General features: G+C 36.7%; 1 protein-coding gene across 4 annotated transcripts in view; it reads right to left on the bottom strand.

The window, feature by feature from the left end:
* Positions 1 to 9,814: 9,814 nt before the first annotated feature.
* Positions 9,815 to 27,946, bottom strand: part of CNOT6L (CCR4-NOT transcription complex subunit 6 like) — a 102,996-nt gene continuing 84,864 nt past the window's right edge. For 2 of the 4 annotated variants that reach the window (XM_070612760.1, XM_070612758.1), the window contains exons 10-12: positions 25,190 to 25,417; positions 22,363 to 22,565; positions 9,815 to 17,169 (exon numbers count right to left, since the gene is read on the bottom strand). In XM_070612760.1, the coding sequence (XP_070468861.1) occupies positions 16,957 to 17,169; positions 22,363 to 22,565; positions 25,190 to 25,417 (644 nt within the window). In that variant the 3' untranslated portion in view covers positions 9,815 to 16,956. Of the gene's footprint in view, positions 17,170 to 19,755; positions 19,865 to 22,362; positions 22,566 to 25,189; positions 25,418 to 27,946 lie in introns of those variants that run through there. The other 2 variants (XM_070612762.1, XM_070612761.1) reach the window with 1 other exon arrangement.

Here is a 27,946-nt window from a genome sequence, read left to right as displayed (position 1 = left end):
GGAAAATGTAGAAAAAGTAAAGAAAGTAATGTTCAAACAAAGTGAAAATATCAATAAATAGCTAGAAAACCAGAAAAGAAAACGAAAAGAAATTCTGGAGCTGAAAAGTGCAATAACTGAAATAAAAAAGTCACTAGAGGGATTCACAGGAAGATTTGAGCAAGCAGAAGAAAGAATCAGTAAACTTGAAGATAGGATAATGGAAATTATCAAGGCTAAGAAACAGGAAAAAAAAAGACTGAATAAACATGAACAAAACCTAAGGGATCTGTGGGATAGCATCAAGCAGATCAACATATGCCTTGTGGGAGTACCGGAAAGAGAAGAGAGAGAGAAAGGGGCAGAGAGAATATACGAACAAATAATGACTGAAAACTTCCCAAATTTGATAAAAGACATAAATATAAACATCCAAGAAGCTCAATAAACTCCAAGAAAGATTAACTCAAAGAGACCCACACTGAGACACATTATAATGAGACTTTCAAAAGATAAAGACAAAGAGAGAATCTTGAAAGCAGTAAGAAAGAAGCACCTTATCACGTAAAAGAGATCCTCAATAAGATTATCAACAGATTTCTCATCAGAAACTTTGGAGGCCAGAAGGCAGTGGGCCAATATAGACATCATACAAACTGTCTTCTCCAACAACAATAGGATGAACTTAAATCAACAATAGAAGTAAAACTAGAAAATGCACAAACTTGTGGAAATTAAAGAAAATGTTTTTAACCACCAATGGATGAAAGAAGAAATCACAAGGGATATTAGAAAATACTCAGAGACAAATGAAAATGAAAACACAACATACCAAAACCTAAGGGATACAGCAAAAGCAGAACTAAGAGGAAAATTTATAGCTATAAATGTTTACATCAAATAAAAAGAAATCTCAAATCAACAACCTAACTTTACAATTTAAGGAACTAGAAAAAGAACAAACTAAACCCAAAGTGAGCAGAAGGAAGAAAATAAAAAAGATTAGAGTAGCGATAAATGAAATAGAAAATAGAAAAACAATAGAGAAAATCAATGAAACCAAAAGTTGGTTCTTTGAAAACATCAACAAAAATCAACATACTAGATGGACTAAGAATAAATGAGAGAAGACTCAAATTACTAAAATCAGCAATGAAAGTGGGGACATTATTACTGATTCTACAGGAATAAAAGGATTATAAGAGAATACTATGAACTATACACCAACAAATTGGATAACCTAGATTAAATGGACAAATTCCTAGAGACACAAAGCTTACCAAGACTAAATCACAAAGAAATAGAAAATTTGAATAGACCTAATACTAGTAAGGAGACTGAATCAGTAATCAAAAAATCTCCCAACAAAGAAAAGTCCTGGACCCAATGGCCTCACTGGTGAATTCTACCAAACATTTGAAGAAGAATTAAACCAATTCTTCTCAAAGAATTGACAAATTAAACCAATTCTTCCAAAAATTGAAGAGAAGGAAGCACTTCCAAACTCATTTTATGAGGCAGAATTACCCTGATATCAAAGCTGGACAAAGACACTAAAAAAAAAGAAAACTATAAATAGACCAATATTCCCTATAAACACTGAGGCAAAAATACCCAACAAAATACTAGCAAACAGAATTCAGAAGCATATTAAAAGGATTGTACACCATAACAAAGTGGAATTTACTCCAAGAATGAAAAAATGATTCAACATACAAAAATTAAGGTAAAACCCACATTAATAGGAAGAAGGGGGAAAAAAGCCCACATGATCATCTCAATTGATGCAGAAAAAGTATTTGACAAAATTCAACACCATTTCATGATAAAAGCACTCAACAAACTAGAAATAGAAGGAAACTACCTCTACATAATAAAATCCATATATGAAAAACCCAAAGCGAACATTATACTCAATGGCAAAAGACTGAAAGCTTTTCCTTTAAGATCAGGAACAAGGGAGGAACACTCACTTTCACCACTTCTAGTCAACATAGTAATGGAAGTTCTAGCCAGAGCAACTAGGCAAGAAAAAGAAATAAAAGGCATCTAAATTGGAAAGGAGAACATAAAATTATCTCTATTTGCAGATGATAACCTTATGTGTAGAAAACTCTAAAGATTCCACACAAAAAAACTATTAGAACTAATAAATGAATTCAGCAACATAAAAGGGTACAAAATCAACACACAAAAATAAGTTGCATCGGTATACACTCACAATCAACAATCTGAAAAGGAAATTATGAAAACAATTCCATTTACACTAGCATAGAAAAGAATAAAATATTTAGGAATTAACTAAGGAGGTGAAAGACTTCTATAAAACACTGCTGAAAGAAATAAGACATCAAAAAATGGAAAGATATTTATGGACTGGAAGACTTAATATTAAGATGTCCATACTACTCAAAGTTATCTACAGATTTAATGCAATCCCTATCAAAATCTCCATGATCTTTTTTGCATAAAGAGAAAAATTCATCCCAAAATTTATATAGAACCCAAGGGCCCCAAACAACCAAAACAACTTCAAAGAAAAAGAACAAAGCTGGAGGACTTACACTTCCTGATTTCAAAATTTACTACAAATCTGCAGTAATCAAAACACTGTGGTACTGGCATAAAAATAGACATATATGCCATTGAAACAGAAAAGAGAGCCCAGAAACAAACCCTCACATATATGGTCAAATGATTTTTAACAGGGGTGCCAACACCATTCGGTGGGGAAAGGACAGTCTCTCCAACAAATAATGCTGGCAACACTGGATATCCACATACAAAAGAATGAAGCTGGACCTTTACCTAACACCATATACAAAAATTAACTCAAAATGAATCAGAGACCTAAATGTAAGACCTAAAACCTACAAAACTTTTAAAAGAAAACATAAGGCAAAAGCTTCACAACCTTGGATTTGTCAGTGATTTCTTAGATATTACACCAAAGGCACAAGAAACAAAAGAAAAAGTAGAAAAATTGGACTTCATCAAAATGGACAACTTTTGTGCATCAGAGGATAATACCAATAGAATAAGAAGGCAATCCACAGAATGAGAGAAAATATTTGCAAATCACATATCTGATAAGGAATTCATATCCAGGATATACAGAGAACTGGTAAAATTCAAAACAACAAAATAAACAACCCAATCTAAAATGGGCAAAGGACCTGAACAGACATTTCTCCAAAGAAGATATACAAATGGCCAATAAGCTCATGACAAGATGCTCAACATCACAACTGGGGAAACGCAAATCAAAACTACAATGAGATACCGTTGCCTCATATCCATTAGGATGGCTATCAAAAAACCCAGAAAATAACGTGTTGGTTAGGATGTAGAGAAACTGGAACCCTTGTGCCTGTTGGTGGGAATGTAAAATGGTACTGCCACTGTAGAAAATAGCATAACGGTTCCTCAAAAAATCAAAAATAGAATTATCATATGTTTCAGCTATTCCACTTCTGGTTATAGACCCAAAGAATTGAAAACAGGGTCTCAAAGAGATTATTCTTGCCCCATGTTCATAGCAGCATTATTCACAAGAGTTAAAATATGGAAGCAATCCAAGCATCCACCAACAAATGGATAAGCAAAATGTGGTATAGACATCCAATGGAATATTATTCATTCTGGAATATTCTGACACATGCTACAACATGGATGAACCTGGACAACATTATACTAAGTGAAATAAGCCAGTCACAAAAAGACAAATACTGCATTCCACTCACATGAGGTCTCTAAAGTAGTCAAACTTATAGGAACAGAAAGTAGAATGGCAGTGGACAGACACTTTAGGGAGGGGGAAATGGTAAGTTGTTGCTCAGTGAGTATGGTTTCAGTTTTGCAAGACGAAAAAGCTCTAGAGATCTATTGCACAACAATATGAATGTACTTAACACTACTGAACTGAACACTTAAAAATGGTTAAGACAGTAAATTTTATGTTGTGTTTTTTACCGCAATAAAAAAATGATGCAAATAAAGTGCTTAAAAAGAAAAAAAACAGCAGTGTATGCTAATGATTTGCTTGCTTGTTCCCACATGCATTCCCCATGGTTCCTGTATTCTGGATGTACCATAGGAAGCAACAGTTTCCAGTCACTTCTAGTTAGGTTCAGCCAATGAAAGACATAGGGGGAAACTGGGGAGAAGGGATGGTGGGAAACCAGGGTCTTTCTCCTTTTACGGCTACAGGTAGCATTTCCATCGAACTCTGAGTCTTTGTGATCCCAGCCCACAAAAGACAGCCCCTCCCTTCGTGACAGCACCTCCCGCAGGCAGCCCCTGCCATGCTTCTAGCTCCAGATAAGTAATCCCAACTCCTCCAGATTTCCAGTGGCTTCAAGATTGTAGTGGGTGTTACATGCTGCGAATCTCTGGTTTGCTTCACCATCCACTGTTTGACTGTTTTTTCCTACACCATTTAACTCATTCCCTATATGATAGTCATGTTGATTGAAATAGAGTAGCTTCTATTTTTTCAACTGAATCCTAACTAATGCAATCCTTTATTATTGATACATCTAAACCTAATTCAGAGGAAGAGACCACAAATTCCCATAAATTGCACCATTTCATCTACACTGACCTTTCAAATAAGGCCTACATGTTTATTTCTGCTCTGTACGGTTTTAAGTGTTTAGTATATACTTATGAAATATATACCCACATATACATATATATACAAACATACTAGAAATTTATTTCATATGCCAAGTACTAAAGTTTTCTGAAGCAAGATTTCTATGATCCAGGAGCACTAGTATAATTACTTACCATGTGGACACCCCAGGAAACAGATTTTGAGATGGAGATTGGCATTCATGAAGTTTTTGGGAGAGTGCTCAGGATCAAACTTGGGAATTGAAGAAAGCAATGCAGTCACAACAAAGGCCTTAGCTATTCCCATGGGGGCTGGCACGTCCCTTCAGAATTGTCACACATTGATGTGAAGGGGCTAAGCCTTAATAACCCCACATTCACCAGTCCTTGGCTGCAGATAGGCATCCCGTCCCAGAATGGAGCCTGACCTGTGCCTCCTCAGCCTAGGATAATGCTCAGAAAGGGTCTCAGTGGAGACCCCACTCCCAGGAGATGAGAGAATAATTGTTTCAGTCCTGAAGAGCGGAATCAGAGCAGCACGTCACACCACCGTGAGCCACTCAGAGTCACTTGTTTTGTATAAAACATTCTGAAAGCCTCTCCATCCCCCACACCCACCCCGACTCTTACAAGGGAAAGGTTAGTGAGATGAACTACAGCCTCTTCCGTTGCAGCTGTTTCTGCAGCCACAGTTGACACTCCATCTCCCTCCTCCATTATCTACTCACCCTCAGCTGGCACTTCTGCTGATCTTGGCAGCTGATTTAGTGGGATAACCTAGAACCTGATTACCATGCCCTTTTCAGGCCATGATTCTTGCACTTGCCAATTTAACAGCAAAACGGGGCAAGGAAATACCAAGAGTCACCCAAGTGTTTCCCTGGGTGACAAATACATTCTTCCCTGCTCCCACTATGTAACAGCAGCTGGACCTCTAAAACTAGAGGTCTGCAGGGTCCCCTGGCCCAATGGGAAAGCCACTTGCACTCTAGCCTGGACCTGCTGCAGAGACCTTTCCCGTTTCCTGCACCAACTCATGCCCGAGATCACACAGATCTCAGGTTACTAACCTTTCTGGGCCTCAGTTTCTTCACCTGGAAAATTAAGAGAATTACAGTACATATTTTATTGGGATGTTGTGAAGATTAAATGAGTTAATGTATATAAAAAGCATATAAATAGTACCTGGCACATAATAAACCCAATAACAGTAAATTCTAGTTTCTATACTAATTTACATATTTGCCATGATCCACAAATAAGAAGGAATACATGTATATATAATATGCTTAGAAAACACAGGAATATGCTTCAATTTATTTTAATAAGAACTTTATCATTTGCTGTTGTAATTTTAAGTATATTTTCTTGATTTGCTTCAACAAAAGTTCAAGATCCTCACCCTGTCATATTTGAAGATAAAAGCTAAGCCTGATGTATGAGAGAGCTAACATCCAGGTAAGTGACCTTTGACCACGAGGGTCTTTTTCTCTTCCACTCCTCAGGTGGCTATTCTCAGGTGTGTTTTATATCGCTCCTCAAAGGGTTCCTGGTAGGATCAAGCCTCAGTTGCACACAGAGATGATGAGCTCAGGAACTCACCACTGAATTGGCTTGTCTTCCTTCCCTGTTTGACTCTTCCCAGTCCCCACTCTTGTTTCTTGAGATCACATCCCAAAACAAACTACCTGCAAGGAAGATCTCTCAGGCTCTGCCCTTTAGGGGAACTTAGGCTAAGACAGCCAGTACTAGAAGTAGCCCAAGAAAGCCAATGCTCAAGATGGAATTCTGGACCTGGATCACTTTCTAGTCACTCCGTTGCTGGTTATGACCCAGGTACACTTTCACCGGTGCTGGATTTGAAGCACAGGTGGAAGGGAAGCATCAGCTTACACGGGAAGCAGTAGCACTTAAACAGCACGGCGCAATGGTAAGCATAAAGATTATGGGGTTGTCTGATTCTCAAAACTGACTTTAGATACCTTGAAAAAAGAAAATGACAAGCTCAGATTAGCCAACCATAACTCAAGACATGCTATGAAAGTCAGATATATCCAGAACAGTGTTCAATGACCAAGATTTCAGCAGCCATGGGGCAAACAGTGCTAAAGATCAGGCCCAGGATTTGCATAATAGTAGCAGGGCCACAATGAAAACAGGCGTAGGCATCAAGGTTGTGCATTCATATTAAGACTCTAAAACCTAGGATGGGGACATTTGGGTAGAAAAACCAGAGAAGCCTGGATCCCCAGATATCCTTGAACTCTCAGGGCGCTCTCCCTCATTAGAGAAAAGAAACCTCCCTTTGCCTGAATAACTTGCAAAATTCTCACTTGTAGCAGGTCCCTCATAAAAAGATGCTTGTTCTCCTTAAGGTCCACCCATGCCTCCTCTCATTGAACTTGAGATCAATAACTATGATAACATCACAGCACCTACCGCAGAAGAAAACAGCTTTCACACCCAAAGAATTCTAAGACCTGAGCTAACACTTTGACCAAGCACTGGAGAAACATGTAGAAGTGGATCTTTAAAGTGCTATATCAGAGAGGCCTTTATAAGACCGCATAAAGAACAATTCATTGACATGGTGACACACTCTAGTGATTCAGGATTTAAAGTCTTAGCAAGGAGTCCTGGAGGCAATCCTAATATGCTGCTGGCATGACTCCCTGAAACTTGGTGTGGCAGCTTGTGTTCCTTGGGAGGCATACTCTGAGATGGAGATTAGTGTGCAAGAAACTTATTAGTGAGTGCTCTCAGAAACAAACTCTGTGAGATGAATCAGAACTGGACCAAGGGAGTAGCTGCATCACAATGAAGTCCCAACAAAGGTAACCTGGGGAACTCTGAAGATGGGATGCCCCTTCAGAGTTGCTGAGGTGGACTAATATTGGGGCTTTATATACACACGTTGGATGTAGGCTGCTCCCAGGAAGGGGTCATTTGGGGCTCACGATGCTGGTGTACAAGCAAAGATTCATCATAGTGACATGAGAAGGTAGGGTTGCTGCTACACAATGGGATGCAGGAAGAAGTGTCTGGAACCCAAGGGATTCACTGGGCAGCTCTTGGTTCTTTCACACCCAGGAAAGAGTGGGCAAATTAGCAACCACAGCCCAACAAGCATAAAACATCTTGTTAGGATGAAGGTCCGCATCACCCAACCTTAGGAAGCAACCTAGACCCACTGATGTGCTGGTGCAAAGCCGAGCAAAATCTGGAATACATGACGGAAGAGGGAAGATGACAAACATTAATGGTAGCAGAACCAGTTGCAACAATAGACTGTACCTTTTTCCACTATTCCTCTATATTTTGTTGAGATTACAGTCTGTTATGACCTAGAAGGCTGTGATGAAATGGATTTAACAGTGGGTCCAAACAGATCTTAGTGGTACAAGGGGTACACTATGTCAGACTCCTCTCGTGCTCTGCCTCATATCCTCTCAGTTCACTTCCTTACTCTCACCATTGCCACGGCAACCAGTTGCATGCAAGTATAATTTAATAGCACTTTGCCTCACCAAATGTTTCTTTCTATACCTTACCGCCACCCCATTTATCCATTATTATTGTAATGGACATCTGCGGGAATCTGCTTAAGTGAATTTGATACATGCACAAAAATCAATAGGGAAAGGAATTAATGCCCATGGAGTAACCTTGGCTTCATGGGAGATGGGAGCCCCTACGTAAATTCTCTCCTCTTTCATCCCTCGTGAACACAATTTTGAGGTGCATTGTATTCAGCTCCTCAGAGTCAGCAGGTTTATGCCCCAGTTGCCCACAGAGGCGATCAGCTCAATAATGCACCCTTGACTTGGCTTTCCCTCCTTTCCTATTTCATTCTTCCTAGACTCCTACTCTTTCTTAGGATCATTTCTCCACATAAACTACATACATACCTTTGTGTCTGCTTTTTAAGAGAACCATTTCATGAGATCTAGTTTCTTACATTCATTTTGCCAATAAGAATGGCATTTTGTCCAAGGCCACATGATGGAATGCAAGGACATGTGGTAAATGTCTTGATTGCCCTATCCTAGGAATGCTTTCTTAATAAGGCAGTATCCTAAAACCTGGTCCCTTCAAGATCCACTTCAGAGGTGATTTTATTTTTGGTGACTTCCTAAAGGTTGGCCAACATCAAGGCCTCTGTAAGAGGAAGTTCTCAGGGTCAGCGACAGGCTCACGTAAGATCCTTGGTACATAGGACAAATCAGTAGGCACTGAGCTTTCAGCTTAGAAATTTGTTGATGTTAGCAATCTGTCCCAAAATAATCTGCCTTTATCTTCCCTAAGCATTTATTAAGTTGGACAGCTCAGTTTTTTGTTTGTCTCTCTTCAAGAATAATCTGATCCCAATCACACTATATCTTAAAACCACTTTTCAGCTGAATATCCCTAACCATAGTTTTCAGAATTCCTATTTCACTTGTGTGCCCTTTCCGTCCCCGTTCCAAGATTCTGAGATTTAAGACATCTTTAATCTGACTAAAACACTTCAATATTTTCTCCTGTGTCATAAATAGAAAAGGGTTTGGAATGTGAATTCTTGGAGGATGGGGAGCCTGTCCATCTTTGTGTCCTCCAAAACACCTTGTTCATAGTAGACACTTGAATGTTTGTTGAATAAATTTACTCTAGGTCTTGGCAAATCCACCCATTGAGATTGGTCAATACTGGTAACTCAGCAGATCTGTCTGATGGCTGTTTATCTGTCAGGATGAGTTAGATTACACCATAATAGCAAACATTTATTGTATTAAGACACTGATATTTGGCAATTGCTTCTCTCTCACATTACACGTCCTATGTAAGACAGCACAGGAGCTCTGTTCACCTATGTTCTCAACGATCTAGGATGAAAGGTTCAATCTCAATATACATTTCCATAATCACCAGGGCAAGAAAAAGGAATATGGCAAATTGCACACTGGCTCTTAAAGCCCTACTGAGAAGTGTCACATGTCCCTCTGCTCAGATTTCTTCAGCCAAAGCAAGTCCCGTAACTATGACTAATCTCCAAGCCTATTCTAAACAAAGTATTGTTTAAATAGTAATGTAATTTTCACCAGAAAAAAAACATAGCATGAATTTGTAATTTTTTGCCTGAATTACCTTGGCCCCCTACTTCCCTTTCCAAGAGATGTACGGACCTAAAAGCAGACTCTTATACTGCACACTTAAAGAGTAAAAAACCAAGACAAAGGTATGCAGTTGCAAAATGGCCATTTATTGCCTACAGGGGAAGGAAAGGGAGGGAGAGAAGGGGAAGTACACAGGTGCAAGGAAACAAGCATATATTTAGCCCTATACATCATGTGTGAGCAGTACCCAATCTCCAAAATGGAAAAAAGTATTTTGTCATCTGACATAGTAGTTAAGGTTCTTAAGCACCTCCCTTCTGAGCTGCCACAAGATTTAAAAGGCAGGACTGCTTTGTTTAGTCAATGTTCACATTAATGAAAAAATACTACCACCCAACTGTGTCCTTTTGCACGCACATTTTGTACAGTGTTTATAGTGAAAAACATCTCAGCTGAGCAGTTTGGTCAAGATTCAGACCTCATCAACTGTTTAACTGTAATAAATAGAAAAATAAAGCAGCTGGTGATTTTGTCAGAGAGAATGTGTTCAATATGAGTAGAATCACTTTCTCCAGGGATGACAGAGTGTTAAATGATTAGAACACCACAGAACCAGTCTATTAAACATTAAACACTAGTAAGCTATAATTACATGGCACTTCATTAAATCTTCTAATTTAAAAAAAAGAAAGAAAATCTTAGATTTTAAACTGATTATTGGAACACAATAACAAATTGATTTAGTGCTTGGCTTTTTCTTAGGACAAAAGCAAAGTAAATACACACTCTAAAACAGTAGAATTTGTTTTGGAATAGTATCAGTAGAAACTACCAAGTATTCAGGGGAAAAATTACCAAAACATCTTGCTCAGTTTTAAACTCATGTGCTTTGCTTTCCAACCATTAAATTAGTTACAAAAACACTTTATAGGCCACAGAATGACTCAAATGTACGCAAACTAATGCATTATTAATTTAACGCCAAGTAATGAAAATAAATGAACCCCCCCCCATTCAAATGGTTAAACTGAGTGGAAGAATAGATCGTCTCATGGACAATTAGTTGGCACTTGTTTTATGGTTGAAAGAAATCATAACATAAGATATAAATTAATCCATGGTGTATTCAACCAACACCCTGGCCCTTTCAGAGAGAAAAAATACATTCACACTCTCTCTTAAAAAAAAAAAAAAAAAAACTCCCTCCATACCACCCAACTCCAGAGACGACAAAAACCAAAGCTGAAACGTTTATCCTCCTCGAAATATTCCAAGTACTCCAATGAATTCTATTCCTCAGTTTCTCCTAGATGAAAGAATTGCTTGCATTTGGACAACTGTACGAATGCCCATAGTGCACTTCTCAGTGCTGCTGGTGTTTAAGAAATTTGCCACTCACAACACTGAACAATTCCAGATCCAGTGTGCAGTAACACAGCAATCCAAACGCCTCCCCCCCAAAAGTTGGCAGAGCACCGCTCAGGAATTTCACAGGTAAGCAAATATATTTTTAGCAAGTTAAGCACAAAGAAAGGACAGTACAGTTTCGGAATAAATACACACCCAGACTACTGCATCACTTACTGCATCAAGATTGAAACAAGTAGCAGGAAACTAAGCCTGTTCATAAGAAGCAAAGCAATTGTTTGACATATCAAGGGTGAGCCAATTGTGTGTTAAGGTAACCAATTAAACAAATGTGGTACATGTAACCATTGAAAGCTTGAAAGAAAATACAGTCATACCTTAGTAATTAGAAATAAACACAAAACTGAAATGAGCAAGAAAGGACCACTTCTGAGAGGGCTACTATGACTCTTATGTTTTTGAGTTAAAAGTGACAGACATACAAACAAAAATCATCTAAATTCAGGGAGACTGTTATAACAAAACTACTACTAATAGGCGCCAAACTATGTCTCCTCAAATTGTCTGAAAGCTGAATATACCATGCTGTGCCAAAAGAGTCATATCACTTGGCATGTGCACACCCTTTTCATATTTCTGATGACACACTGCTAATTTCAGTATGATGATGATTTTATGCTATGTGCCATAAAAAATTAACATTTAATAGGCAGAAATGTCCTTATTTCATAGGGTTTGAAAGTGAAAGCTATTTTACTTAAAAACATTCCACTAGTTAGATGTCATAATGTTTGTTGACTAAAACCTCAACATGCTTGTTTTCCTTCGGTTCCAAGAATAACCCAAGTCTAACCAAACAAACTTATGCCAAAAGAAATAACTAACTAGGTTAATAAAGCTGGCTTTTCCTAGTATCTCCATACTTCTTGCTGTAGGACTTGTGATTTAAGAGAGAAACTTACATAAAGAAGGTATTTGGTTAAAACAAGAAACATGCATGCTCCCCCCTACCACCTTCCTGAAAAGAAGTGTTCTTTTTTTCTCTCTTTCTTTCTGTGGATTTTGTTCAGAACACCCTGAAGTAAAAATATGTGGGCTTTCTTTTTTCTTTTTACCCTTAAACTTTAAGGTGACACTCACACAATAAAGATTTGCATTTCATTCTGTAAAATGAAAGATGCCTGTGGCATCCTCTTCATAAACAGATTACAACTTTGGTAAATACGCCAGGTTGAAGATGTACTAATTTACTTATGTTTGAATTCAAATTTGGTGATCATGATGCTGTTAGAAAATTAAAATCACCTAAAGCAACCACAAGTATAAAAGTTCTCATCTGTCTACAAATTCAAAACTATAGTTGAAGTTCCTGACTTAGAAAAATATTCTAATTTCCCTAGTTAATTTGTCTACCTATAATTCACAGAGTACTACAAACACAATACAATTCAGAAGGAAAAGCTTAAACAAATCTATACATTAGAAAGGTGATTGTTTTTAAAGGTGAGGGCAGGTGGGAGAGACAGAGAATACCCTACAAATGTGAGAATTCACATTTCTGTCAAAATATAACTGTATATGAGTGCTATTTTGAAAACGTGCCAAAAAGGTCTTTGCTTGCTACAAAACCATATTCTTATGGCTGCCAAATGTATCAGAAACTGATGACATTTTCTGAGACCAAAGCTACTGATCAGTCAGTGCCTTTTACAAAGCTATTAAAATCCCTCAGGAACTCAGAATACAAGACCTTAAAAACAAATAAGTAAGTATTGGGACACAGTCGATTTTTATTGCTAGAAAATCTAGCCTTGTATTAAGAATGATGAATGATATACCTCTGGTTCCATCAAAGAACACATTTAACCTATTTTTTCTTGTGCTTTCTCTACTCCTTGCTATTTTATTTGAAAGTACAGATGCCATTAGTGACTTTTAGAAATTCCTGGAAATGCAAATACAAACAATTTTTCACCCATTTAACAATGTATGCTTAGGAGATACCATTTTAAAATGGAACACAATATGTTTGCCCATGTTCCAGTTTTAATGTGCCACATCCTCAATTCTAATATAACCCATCACAGAATCAAGTGATATGAGCCTTAGATCTCTTTCAACTTTCTCCCTTGCTTCTCTGTGATTTAATATAGAACTTTAAAACACCAAGGAATAGGGACAAATAAGAAATGAAGCTTTATATTTCTGCAAACTACAACACTAAAACACAGTGGCTTCTTTAATACATTCACACAGGATGCTTATTAGTAAAATTAAATATTTGCCTATGAATATCAGAAAAGTAATTTGAAAAAAAAGAGCTTGGAACAAGGCAAATGGGAGGGAGGAAAAGCTGGTCTCAGAACCCATTGTGCCATACCTGACTTTAACACGTGATATTCAAACGAACGTTCACACGCCTTACATCAAAGAAATGAAACAAAAATATTCAGCTACGTTGTACAAAATTTTTTTTTACATAAAACATCGTAAATCTTGAACAGATTTACTATATCTGAATTCTAAAAAGTTGCCTATAGAATGGTGCTGGGATTCTGTTCTCTGCTTGCTTTTAGGCAGTGCTGTTGCTTAAAAGTTGACACCAGGCACAATATTTTAAAACAAAGTCAACAAGCAAGGAGCAGTAAGTGGATTTGAGCCTTTCCCAGATGTCAGTCCTGAGGATGCTGCAATATTCCCCATCAAAATGTGTAAAGCTATGAGGCGGATACTGATGCCTGAGAGAGTGGGTGACTTGACATGCACTTGGATGACTGCTGTAACGGCAAACAGTGCAGCTTTCCCTTCCTCAAACAACACTGTTTTAATAAATTTAAAGAACACTCCAGTTCTTAGACAAATACTAGAAATCATATTTAACAGTTAAAAAAAAAAACACATTATCACAATCTAAAAATGCCCAAATTTTCTTTTATCTTCAGATAAAATATGCAGCAGCCCCTTGGTATAAAGCTTATTTAACTTATTCTGAGAACTAGAAAGTATATGAGCATAAATATTTCACTTTCATTGAATATATACCATATGTCATTCACCTCTTCCTTTTGGCTTCTCACTGCCAAAGTTCCAAATGGCATGCGTTTTAACAAGACAATACTGAGGAGAGCAGCATTTCTGATCATCTGAATTGGCAGCTCAAAACAGATACTACTCCTTTTACAAAGGGAACAAAGGGTGAAGGGTGTGTGAAATTTGGGCAGTGGGCTCAAGGGGAACCGTGCACATGAAATCTGGGTTACCATGCCCCAAGTGTGTGTGCCACCCAAAACATAACACAATTACCTACTTCAACAGAGCTACTACCAACATTTACTAAAACCACATTAAAAATACACAGGATAATGAATGGTTTGAAAGAGTGCATTTGGAAGCAGAGAGAACCCAATTACACACCTTCCTGCAACAGAGTGCCTCGATCATACACAAAATAAACTTAAGCTGTTTACAATGTTTCCCAATTTTTTTTTATTTTTTTCCCTCTACATTTAACTATTAAAAAAGTTTTTTATTAATAAATGGGCTCCTCTGTGGTTCATATACAATCATAAGTGAACTTTAAATTCCATTTTATACAAACATCTCAAAAAATATTGGGAGTGAAGTATGGTAGGAAATATTGCTCACATTGCTAATTAACATGCGTATATGAAAGGAGGAAAATGTTTTGTTAGTGCATATACCTCCAGAGCAGAAAACCCACCCAAAACAAAAGATTTAAAATGAAACATACAGTAGCTGATTACAAAAAAAGGTAATGTCCACAAAATTAAGTTTTTCATGCTATTCTACTTTCCAGTACTATGCTTCAGGTAATCAGTTTGCATGGCTAGATGTTGAATGCTTGAGGTATATAAGAAGGGATACCTGCACGTTGAGGAAAATCTGTCATCTTAAGGGTTGTCTCTTTGTTTATTTGTTTATTCTGGTACTTTAACATTTTTAAAATAATATTTTATTTACATTAAACTTCATTCAACTACAATGACATTCCAATTATAATAGATGACAAACAACGCCTCTATCACTAGGCACTTTTAAAAGGGAGTTTAGGCTTTATAGAACCCTTCTGATGCAATCCCATATATGATATTACATCATTCCACACTCTCGTCCCACTAAAATTACCTTTCCAAGGAAACATTATCTTATATAGCCTGATTAATTTACTATGGGAGAAATTATTATAAAACGACCAAAGAAAATGCATCATTTAAGACTAATAAAACAGCCTAAGATGTCAGGTTTGAAAGAGGAGACAAATTGTATGTATTTAAAACTAATTAAATAATTTAAATTTGACCTGTACTTTATATATTAGTGAGACACAAATATAGGCTATTTTCTTTTAAAATTTCATTCACATAATGGAAAATTTGTTTATTAAAAATATCACATTTTGAGACTAGAAACAGTAAAGTGCATGAAAAGTTTAAAATATAAATTTCAGAAAACTCTTATAGCAGCAAAAAAGCAGAATAAAGAAAAACTTAAAAACACAGACACAACCTTTTCCTGTTACTGTGCCATAATTAACATCAAGTAGCCAACCAATTTTTCCCCCAGAAAACGGTATTACGTTCACTGCCTCTTGAGTCACAGATTTCCAACTGGCCCCTCCTGGGCAAAAAAAGGATTCCAACATAACTAAAGAGCATCGACAGTTGGGAATAAACCAGTAGCTTCTTAATTCAACCCTGACAGACAACGGAAACAAAGATTAAAAGCATATAATGGCCATTTGGCAACTAGAGTCAGGAAAAATGATCCCAGGCTTTCAACTACTCCCTGTTCTCTCTCCCCCAAATTCTTTCCATTGTCACCTCCACAAGCCAAAACCAACAGCCACTTGACCTACTTTGGGAAACACATGAACTATTTGTACAGCCTTCCCCTTCTAAAACTTTGACCAGGGACTTTTCATTCAGCAGTTATTTTTTTAACATTTGACTATAAGGGCAAAAGCTATACAGATCATATAATATCTGTTTTTCCAGCACAATCAAGCAGAAAAGGGTAGATGGGGATAATGAAAAATAGTGGACACTAATTTTGTGGGCATCCTAAATATACCAAATTCTATTTTCAAGATGTGTGGCAGTCAAAATCACCCAGTGTTTCCCTATAAATTAACTTGGAGAGACAGGCTTAGAATTAATACTTCTAATAAGGTTTTAACTAACAGGGGAAGAGAATATAGAGCGATTCCTCAAAAAAAAAAAAACAAAAAAAACCCAGCATTTCCCCCAACAAACTGTCATGTGCTGTTAAATGCCTGATTTTGAAAGCATATTGTGCAACCATCTTTAATTTCTCAATTTTTCTTATTATGGCTAAAGGCTATATCATAGTTTCTGTACAGATCTAGCAAATTTAAGTGCTTTGTTAATGTGCAAATAACTTGGGGAGCCAAAAATCAGTTTGTTATAATGGAAAACAGAAATTCAAGAAAGTTTCCCCTGAAAGGCATGCCATCATTCAGTTTAAAATCTTGTATTTATAGTTTTTAAAAATTGCATTTTACAAAAATGGTTGGCTCATTTGAAACCATTCAAAAGAAAGTATTTGTCTTGGAAAAACAAATACACTGCTGTTGGGCCTTGAAATGTTGATTTATCAATTATGAATGCTGACTCTATGAAGGTCCAATTTAAAAATACGTTAAATTAAAAATTTGGAAAGAGAATATTACTTTGGTTCCAGCCCTAGTGCCAAATGATACCGATATGCACAAAAATGTACAAAATCTTATAGCAAACACATAATGAAAGAAACCTGAAGAAGCAGCTTAAGGATGGCCATACTTCACTCCTACATACTTTGATTTACAACTGTACAGGTCCATAGCAACAGATCCCCGTCTTTGCGGGGCAGTACTCCACTACCTCCGATTAGGCAAGTGAACACCATTGACAAGAGGCAGGAGTGGAGGGTGGAGTTCAAGTTGTGTTAACAGTGAGAAGTGGTCTGAAGGGATGTGAGGGTGTGGACACCCAGTGATGTTGTTCTCAACCAGCCATTGAGGATCTAAAGGCCCCAGGACACCAAGCACGTTCATATGAGTCTTGGAATAGAAAATGTAGTCAATCACGCCCTGGAAAGAGATTAGGGGTTGGGGGGGGGGGGGAGAAAAACATATGCTTAGAAAAGAGAAAATTCAAGATATTTAAAGAACAATCCATAATTTGTAAAAGCCAAATAACTGAGTAACCTGTACTTCTGGTACCTGTTGTATTGACAATGGGTCAAATAAAGCTCAAGTCTTCAATGGGTATTACATGAAATAAAGGTGGCTCAACAGGGAAACACAGCACCCTATTGGAATCATAAAGCCTTGCATTTGTGCATAAGTGATAAGCAAACTGAGAACCTAAACACATCAAATTATGCCTAGGCATCTTTAGAATTAGCTTACTTGTGTTAGTGAAATTTAATATATCAGTATATATGTTATAGAAACTGCACTAAATCTACTAGTTACAATAAACAGAAAATAAGGATATTTATGTAAATACATACATAGTTAATGAAAAGGTACGACTCAAATTAATTCTTTTAATGATAATTGGCATTATTTTCAATTATTTGCCCATCAAGACATCCAAACACATCTGAACAAAGCCAGGGTAAAGCATGTTTTCAGATTTGCTAACTCTAGTTCAGCTTTCACAGATTTGCTACATACAGTAGTCCCCTCCTTATCCATGGTTTTCCTGTCCTTGGTTTCAGCTACCCGCAGTCAACTGTGCCCACAAATATTAAATGGAAAATTCCAGAAATAAACAATTCTTAAGTTTTAAATTGCACACTGTTCTGAGCAGAGTGATGAAATCTTACACCATACTGCTCCATCCCACCCAAGGGGTGAATCATCCCTTTGTCCAGTGTATCCATGCTGTATATGCTACCTGCCTGGTGGTCACTTAGCTGTCTTGCTTATCAGATCAACTGTCATAGTATCGGGTTTGGTATAGGGTTGGGCACGATCTGTGGTTTGAAGCATCCAATGGGGGTCTTAGAATATATGCACCACAGATAAGGAGAGATGACTATACACAAAAAATACTACATACAGTTAATTGTTTTAATCTGTTCTTTAGTTTGGAATACTTGTTTTCACAAATCCTGGTATACTATAAATTCTGGATTCCTTGCTGCATAACAATACCTTAGCAAAAACATTTGGCAGGGACCCATATATACATCAGTTGTATCTCTTAGAGCTAGATGATTTGTTTTGTCTACTCAGTAACTTTCAAAACTAGTGTGTTCTTATTGCCCCAGGCTGTGTATGCAAGAAAGTAAGGTCAAATTTCTTCCTACTCACATCAAGAGAGCCTGAGCCCAAGTATGGAGAGGTATTTCCAGACCTGGAAGTATCTATCTACAAATACTATACATAATGAGTTACAGTTAATATTTTAAATGGTATTACAGTGAAATGGGCTACTTTAAAAAGAAAAAAAACTTTTAATGACAAAAATTTTATATCATTAAATTTTGTAAACAATTACCTCAGTTTGCTGATTTTGACATGACCAAGACCAAAATAACAAAATAGTTCTTTTGAGGCAGAAGGTCTTATTCAACATTAGATACTGTTACTTTACTTTACCACAAATTAAGGAACCTGCTTGAATCCAGGGGAGGACTTTTTGCCATTAATACTCCAAGTCCAAACAGTTAAGAAATGATATTAGTACAAGGTATTATCCTTTCATTTTGACTAATGCCTAGTTTTTAGGAAAAGGGTTGACAAGGGTCAGAGTAGTTTACTTTCCTTTGTGAGACCACTCTTTGCTTCAACTATAAAGCAAACAAAATACAAATGAAACATTCTCAATTACTTATGTTCAATAAAACCTCCTATATCTTACACTTTGTTAGAGTGTTACTACGCAGATCAGCTGCCAGAGTTATAGAATCCTTTGCATACACAGGCCCCAAGGAAGATGTTAAACACTCCAGAAAGTAACATGTATTTAATTGAAGGCATCATTTGTAACTATTTTCTTGGTTCCAACATCCAGAGTAAAAGCTCTTATCAAAAACCTTAGCAAGTCCTGTCTGTAAGCTCATCCAAATATGTGTACATATGTACCTATATTTGTACATTGTATCATATTCACAAAGGAAGTTATAGACTAATGATTCTTAACCTTTTTTGATTCAAACCATTTCTTTTTTAAAAGACTATAATGTTGGAAACAGTTTTTATATTAGTAAAGAGTATGGTCTATATATAGAACTGTATTTGAGAGAAAAGTAAAAACAGCGAAAAGAGTTTAAGCTAGCATTATGCTAAGCTTTGTTTTGTAAACAAATGTGAGAAAATTATATAACACAAATTTCATAACGTAAAAGAGAAAGATTTACTACCTGACATAATAGAAAAACTGTCCCTGCTCTTTTCATGAAATGGTTCAAGCACATCCTTAGATTGAGGAGGTGGGGGGAAGCAGGAGCAAAGTGTTTGAATTAAGCTATTTATTCAACTTATCTGGTGATACTGGCTGAATGTTTGTGTCCCCCCAAAATTGAAACGTCGAAACTCTAACCCCTAATGTGATGGTATTAGGAGGTGCGCCCTTTGGGAGGTGACTGGCTCATGAAGGTGAAGCCCTCATGAATGGGATTAGTGCTCTTTCAAAAGAGACCCCAGAGAGCAAACTTGCCTTCTCCGCCATGTGAGGATACAAAGAGAAGACAGCTGTCTGCAACCCGGAGGAGGGTTCTCATCAGAACCTGACCATGCTGGCACCCTGATCTTGAGCTTCCAGTCTCTAGAACTGTGAGAAACAAATTTCTGTTGTTTACATGGCACCCTGATCTTGGACTTCCAGCCTCCAAAACTGTGAGAAACAATTTCCGTTTTTCATAAGCCTCACAATCTATGGTATTCTGTTACATCAGCCTGAACTCACTAAGATACCTGGTCTGGAAGTAATTCTCTTAATTGCTTACCCTTCAGTTCACTCGAAATCAGTTCTAGATTAAATGAATCTGAGTTCTAAATACTACTCTTCTACATGTCTAACTTATTCAAGAACCAAGAAAGTAAACAAATGCTAAGCCAAGTAAACAAAATTTAACAACACACCATTGATGCAATGGCAGGATATTATATTTGGAGCTGTATTTAATGCTGATGACAGGACATTTTAATATTTGATGTTACCTATCCTTTTTTACTGACTGCCTTCAACATTAGTATAGCACTAATTACATAAAATGCTTTTTATAAAATTGAAAAGTTCATTGTCTGTTACTTGGACTAAAAGCTCAGTTTCCTCTAGTCAGGTATGCCCTTTGTTCTCTGGCCATCCTTTCTTCCCATTCCATTCCACCCTCCCATCACATCCATCTACCATCCAGCCAACCAGCCTATTTGTCTTCCCACACATGCCTCTCTCCCACAGATTTATAGCTCTGTCCTCTCTCATGCTATCTTATATATCCAAACATCAAACTCTCTGAGCCATGCACTTTTGGCATTTTTGGTTCTTTAACTGTACTTCTTTGGACAATGTAAATGGCTCAATAAGATTTTTGATCCAATTATTAATGCGTGTAAGATCTTTTGAAGCAACATCAACAAAGGATTTAAAACAATTCAGATGACTGAGGAAGATGGCTTAAATTAATATCCCAAATTTTGTTTCTCTAATTTTTACTTTATGGAGAAGGAAAAATAATCTTTATAAAAGCATAGATGAGGTAGAAATGATTTGGTCTTTTTACCTACATACATACCAAAACAAGAATCAGAACTGTCAAATTATTGAACACTTATTTGGGGGAACTTTATTTTAGGTTTCCCAGGTTGTGCTGGTAGAGATGTTGTGCTAGGGAGATGCAGTCACACACAGACATGTGACTACATATCCCTATAATCACAAAGATAGGATTTAACGATTACTAAACCGTCTATCATTAAATCTAGAGGTTCTCCTTTAAGCTTACACAAGAGCAGTGGTGTGCTAGAGTCAGCTAGTACCAGCTTTCTTAGCACTTCAGACCAACTCTGTGTTCAATGGTATTATGTTGAGAGTTCGAAATCTGCTACAGTGGGAGTATTTATTCCACAGAAACCAGCAAACACAACAAATTAGGGCTTCTTTTCTCCCATAAAGGTGGTTATTAAATATTTATCAGAACATCACTGCATACAAGTGATATGAACAAAACCAACTATCACTGAATAGAATTATTTACTCCAACAGCAAACATACTAAAATTAGATTCAATTTCTTCTAAGCAAATTTTTTTCCACTTCATGATTACAAAAAGCTAACAGCATCAGCACACAAATTTTCTTTCTTCTTCCCACTATTTGTTTCTTGGAAAGAGGCTAACAAGCACTGAAAATGGAAAAAGGTTACTGAAGACATGTAAAGGCCCATTTCATAAATTTCCTTTGATATTTTATTAAATTCCCTTTAGATTTCTTCCACCAAATGACTAACATCTGCATTTTTTAAGGATAGTATAAGATTTTAGTATATATGCTTGAAATGCCAGAAAGTCAAAGAAAGGCACAATGGAAGAGCTACAGGTAGATAGAGTGATCAGAAAACTGGCAAAGGGAAAGCAATTAACTAGAGAAAACCACTACTAATCAATCTTTCTAAAGAACAACCAGTCTTGTACAATGGGCTAATTTTTTTTCTTATTTTGCAAAAATATCTTTTTGATATTTTTTTTGAACTTTTTTGAAAAGAGTTTCTTTTCCCTTCATTAAGCTGGAGTGTTCCACTGCCTGGGAATATATTAGTATGACTACATGGATGTAAAGCAGACCCTAGGTACCCCCTCTAACCCCTTCTCTCAAAGAAATCTGGAAAATTCACAGATAAATAAGAACCAATGGAAAGTACTAAGAAAATTTTCAGAGAATATTATAAAAATTCATTCAAGGTGAGTTTAGCTAAATCATGTTCTTATTATTTGAATCCTTACTGAAAGTTAGTGATGGTACAAATAGGTGAGGATTAACTATGCTAATAAATATAAAGTGCTTTGAACAGTGCCTGGCACATAGTAAGCCTTTTAAAGTTTTTGCTAAATCAGTATTATTTGAAATTTGAACAAATGAGGGTTCAAAAAGAATTCTCAAGTCAACAATAACCACCACAAAACCTAACTAAAGCCCCTTAATTTACGTGTATACATAGCCAAGACATTTTGCAAATCTAAAAATTCCTGAAGAGTATACATTTAAGCATAAATAATTTATTCCTTGTTTGTGTGAAATAATTTCTACACCAGCCCAGAGGCTGTCACTCACTTTGAAATCAAAGGTGTAATTGGTGTAAGGCATCAAGTTATTTTCATAGGCGCTCTTCAGTTGGAAGCCATGTGTGATTCTCCCTTCTGAGCTTCCATTCTTTCCATTGCAGCTGAAGTTCATAAGACACTCATTGTACCTTAGTTCCTTGAAGTCTTTATGGTTGTCAGCTACTCCTCCATTGCTTAAATATTCCACAACACCTAGTAGAATAAAGAAGGAAGAAATACTATTATTTAGCATTTAGACCTTACACAAGATTTCACAGCAAAACTCCATTCCCAGGTAGGTGCACCAGGTTCAGAGTGGTTTTATTAGGTTGAGCCATATGAAACTGCCTTTTTGTTGTTGTTAAAAAAGAATCAAATTATCAGCAATTGCATATGGTCCAAAAACAAAAGGCTATTTGCCTATTTCAGAGAAAAGTATCAGGACCATCCAGAAATATCCTATTTTCTTTTTTCTTTCTTTCTGAGGTTTAGCCCTGAGCTAACATCCACTGCCCATCCTCCTCTTTTTGCTAACAAAGATTGGCCCTGAGCTAACATCTATGCCCACCTTCCTCTGCTTTGTATGTGGGACGCCTGCCACAGCATGGCTTGATAAGCGGTGCGTAGGTCCCTGCCCAGGATTCAAACCTGCAAGCCCCAGGCTACGGAAGCGCAGCATGCGAACTTAACTGTTGTGCCCCGTCAGTTTTCTTAACGGTTCTGCAGGCTAAAGAAGATTCCCAGGGCCTAGGGCGGCATTCACCAGGAAGATTTTGAGCCTCAATGTTTTTAGAATATAATCCCAAAGCATCTGTTTAGCCTTTCACCATTCTACGCAATCAACAACTTTGGGAATATGTAAAATATAGCATACACAATAAAAAAAATAAATCATTTACAACAAACATAGATTTTGCACCTTCAACACTTCAATGTCTAGCTTCAGCTAGGCAACATCATTCTATATTCATATGCTAGAAGTATACCACTTGATCAAAAATATTAGATGTCTAAAAAGCTGAAGAGAGTAGAAGCATCAAAAAAAAGTACACAGCAGGGCCAGACCAGTGGCGTAGAGGTTAAATTTGTGCACTCCACTTTGGTGGCCCAGGGTTCACTGGTTTGGATCCCAAGTGCAGACCCACACACTGCTTATCAAGCCATGCTGTGGCAAGTGTCCCACATATAAAATAGAGGAAGATGGGCATAGATGTCAGCTCAAGGTCAATCTTCCTCAGCAAAAAGAGAACGATTGGTGGCAGATGTTAGCTCAGGGCTAATCTTCCTCAACCAAAAAAAAAAAAAAAAAATTAAAAAGTACACTGCTTCCATTGAATAGGTAAACATGAAAAAAAAATCACAACCATTCTTATGATGAAGATTACTGAACAATGTTGGTCATCTCTTTCTTTTTGTAGTAAGGAACGACAGCAACATATAATGAATAAGTGATGAGTGCAATATCAGTATTCTGAATAGGTGAAAAGGAGCTATCACTTATCTAGTGTTTACTACATGCCAGGCACAGTTCTAAGGGCTTTATGCACTTAAACCTCACAAACATCTCTATGAGGTGGATAAAATGATTATCCCTTTAATAAAAATGAGAAACTTAGTCATAGATTGCACAGCTACTAAGTGGTAGAACCGGGATCCAAACCTGACAGTCCAGTTCCAGAGTCAGCTCATTATGCCATGCTGCCAAAATGACACCTCACTGGCTTAAACAAATCAAATGAGATAGGGGAAAACTTGTCTATGAGAGCAATTCAACTCAAAAAAAAAGGTTTAAGAAAGGAAGACATGGTTAAGGTGCCAATGGGGCTAGGAGCTGAACACAAACATTTGTGAAAGGATGATTCCAGCATTTTATTTGCTAAGGAGAAAAGTAAAGATGTTTTCTAGGTTTGTGAGTTTTATGAATATTCCAATTCCAAATTCCAATATTTATTGTTGAGTGATTATTTTAAACAATTTAAAACAGCTTATTGAAAATATACAATATTTAGAATATGCTTTGATAACAGCAAAAGAGTAATACTTTATGTTTTACATTTGAAATTTAATATCTAAAATGCAGAACTGATTTTTTACAAAGATGTAAAATAATATGTTAGGACATAAAGTAGATTAGTGGAACTCAAGAAGTAACGTGAAATCCTCAGACGATTTTGATCACTACTGCACTTAATATCAGCATTTAAATATCATTTAATGAATTCACTTAAAAGTTGCCAGTGTTAAACCAGATAGCTACCTGTGCTGGATATTTTCTGGTTCCCTCTCTTCGGATCCCTTCTCTACTGCACTTTGTGACACAGGAGGCTGACCTTTACTTGCATCAGCTGCAAATCCCTCCCTTCTAAGTTTGTAGGTAGATTTGGTAAATAGGCAGCACTGGCAGATCAGAAGACAGGAGAAGAGTGAGGTAGGAATATATATTCGCCTAGCTCCTTTTTTGTTGGCTTGCCTGGGATTGATCACATCACTTAATTCAAAGCCATCACTCCTATTACATGGCCATCTCCTCCTTACAACTGCTTTTTGAAGTTCTGATAACAGCTTCCACCACTTTTCCCTTGAGATACAGGAGTGGTAAAGGGTTCCTAACTCCCCTAGTGGCAGAGTTTTGTGTCCCTTACCCCTGCTAGGCACCTTTCAAAATAGCTTCTTTACTAAACTCTCCTCGATTACCCTATGTCCCATCCCTAGGATTCTTACTGATACACTCCCTAATTTAGAGGAGACATTCTCTACTCAAAAGTTAGGAGTTAGCTGCCCTTTAGCCAGAAGTAAAAGCAAAATTGAAAGCAATGAGGAAATGATGTTATAAATACCTGAATCTGGCAATGAGTTAAGATCTGCACATAGCACCAGCGGGATGGAATTAGGATCTGCGGTTGGGCTGCCAGGCCTACTAGAGGCCTTCTCCAGAATGTTTTTAACCTCTGAGACAAACATCATGGTCTGGATGAGTTTCACATCAGAATACTCTGGGTCCCAATGCATGTGGGCATTTGCCACTATAAGCAGCTGTTTGTCTGCAGCATGAATAGGCTTCATACCTAAATTTAAATATTAGAAAAAGGAGGATACGGTTATGCTTTATGTATCAGAAAAAGCAGCAACTTAACGTTTTCTCCCAAAAGCCCACAGCCACTTCTTTACTCTTTTCCATTAATTTATATCTTCCCCTTTATCTCTTAATAGTGCTTAGAAGCTAAGGTACTGAGATTCTGGTAATCCTAAAATGGGAAATACTCCTCTAGATTAGGGTTGACAAACTGCAGCAATGGGCTAAATCTGGCCCACCACCTGTTTTTGTATAGCCCGTATGAGCTAAGGCTGGTTATAAATTTTTAAAGAGTTCTATATAAAATTTTTTAAAAGACTGTGATAGAGACCGTATGTGGCCCACAGGGCCTAAAATATTAACTATCTGGCACTTTAGGGGAAAACTTCGCTGACTCCTACTCCACATGTCCGAGTTAACAATTATACCATGATACAATCAACATTTAATTATAGTACCTTGATTTGCTGAGTTCTTAGTGTAAACAAGCATTTTAAATATTTCTGTCATTTAAATACCACAAAAACCCAGTGAGGCAGGTTTTGCCCAGTACTCATTCAACCTTACACCTCCTAAGCACATCAGTGATGGTTCAGGAGTAAAAGGCAATAATATTATATTAACCCATACAAAATAAAATGAGGAAATGAATTTCCTATCAAAACAAATTCATACCATTCACCCAAATAAAGCGTCATTTTAAAAATGAGAATTAGGGAGTAGCATGCTTTCAAAGTCTGGATACTTGGTTTAGACCCAGCTTTATTACTAATTATTTTGCGTGGTCTTGAGCCAGTCACTTAACTTTTTTGGTGCTCAGGTTCCTTTGGACAATGAGACAGTCAACCAGAAAATCTCTAAGGTTCTTTTTTCCTCTAAAATTCTGGTTTTTTTAATTCTTCTCAAAATAAATATTAACATAGTATTTTCAAAATGACAGACAGGATAATACATTAAAAATTGTGAAAATTAAATTTAGTTAACATGTACTGACAGAGAAAGATGTCCATAAAATATTTAAGGAACAAAGTCAAAAAAAAAAGATCAACATGGATGGTAGGATACTGTTTAAATAAAACTATATACATATATTCTATGTTAGTAATGTGTAAAGAAATAAACAAGAGCTACTCCTAGAGAGTATGAATGACATGAGGGGCCTCTCACTTTATTTTACATGCTTTTGTACTGTTGGAATATTAGCGAACATACAAAAATTCATTCTTCTACTGGAATTTCTAGAGATGTCTCAAATTTTTATACTGAAAATATAAATTCTGCAGAAAGACACCTAACTTTCTAAGTCTACTATGAGTTTCCTTCCGTCTTACCAAGTATAATTACCTTCAATGTTGAGTAAACAAGTAATTGAAGTATCCGTTATACACGACAGAGTCATTTTTAAAGTAATTTAATTATAAGATAAAAACTTGCAGCCAAAATTCTTTAAGCTCTCTTCTTTTCCTAAAAGTTTTACAGTGTCACTTTTCGCTGCAGATTAAACGTTCACTGTATTAAATATTAAAAACTTGACCCTTCACACTTGTATGGTGTCTGACAAATGATAATGTACAACTGAAATTTCACAATACTACAAACTATTATGACCACAATTAAAAAGTAAATTTACAAAAAAAGAAATAAACCAAATAATCAAAAAAAAATGAGATCATACTATAAAACTTTCTACGCATTTTCCTTTTCTCACTTAAAATACCTCAGCTGAAGGTGGCTTGTCTCTTCCTAAGTTTGTATTTAGAATTTTAGGTGGAGCATTTATTTTACCAAGACTTTATCTGTGGGAGCCCTGTGGGTCCTGGGTTGAGGATAAATCTCTCTAGCAAGTGTTCACATTTCCTTTTCTTGGAACCCAGGGCACTATCAACCCAAGTCTACTTTATATTGTCCATTATTATGTATTATACAAATGTATATACTTGTATATTATACAAATTGTATACCATAAAGTCTACTTCATAATGTCCCAGATCATATAGGTAGTGTGAATCAGGAACTCATACAGAAGCAACAGCCGACGTGCCAAGATGAAGGCTTAAAAGAGATGTCTTTATTTTTTTTCCTCCACCCAAACCCAAAATAAAATAGATATATAACATAAAAAAAAAAATCAAAAAACTTGCCCCTTCAAAGGGGCCATAGGCACCCTCTATAACATTAAACTCTTCTTCTAGGAGTACAAGACAGACATATTTCAGAAGGTGAAAGTGTCCACTGTGTAATTTATAATTATTCTTCTGTACATTAAAAGAAGAGTAAAACTCTAACAGAAATTCAATTTTCACATTACCAGAAGAAAAAATACCAAACTTTTGAGAAGACTGAGACTGGGAAGAACATAAAAGCAGGTAAAAATGAAGAGGCTAAAAAAAGAAGAAAATTTAAAATCTCATATCAAAGAATGATGGTTGGGGCCGGCCCTGTGGCCGAGTGGTTAAATTCGCGGGCTGTGCTTCGGCAGCCCGAGGTTTCACTGATTCAAGTCCTGGGTGCAGACATGGCA

The sequence above is a fragment of the Equus przewalskii genome, chromosome 3 (assembly GCF_037783145.1).
Source record: "Equus przewalskii isolate Varuska chromosome 3, EquPr2, whole genome shotgun sequence".
Taxonomy (NCBI): domain Eukaryota; kingdom Metazoa; phylum Chordata; class Mammalia; order Perissodactyla; family Equidae; genus Equus; species Equus przewalskii.
The sequence above is the reverse complement of the archived record's forward strand: the minus strand, read 5'-3'. Positions and strand labels throughout refer to the sequence as shown.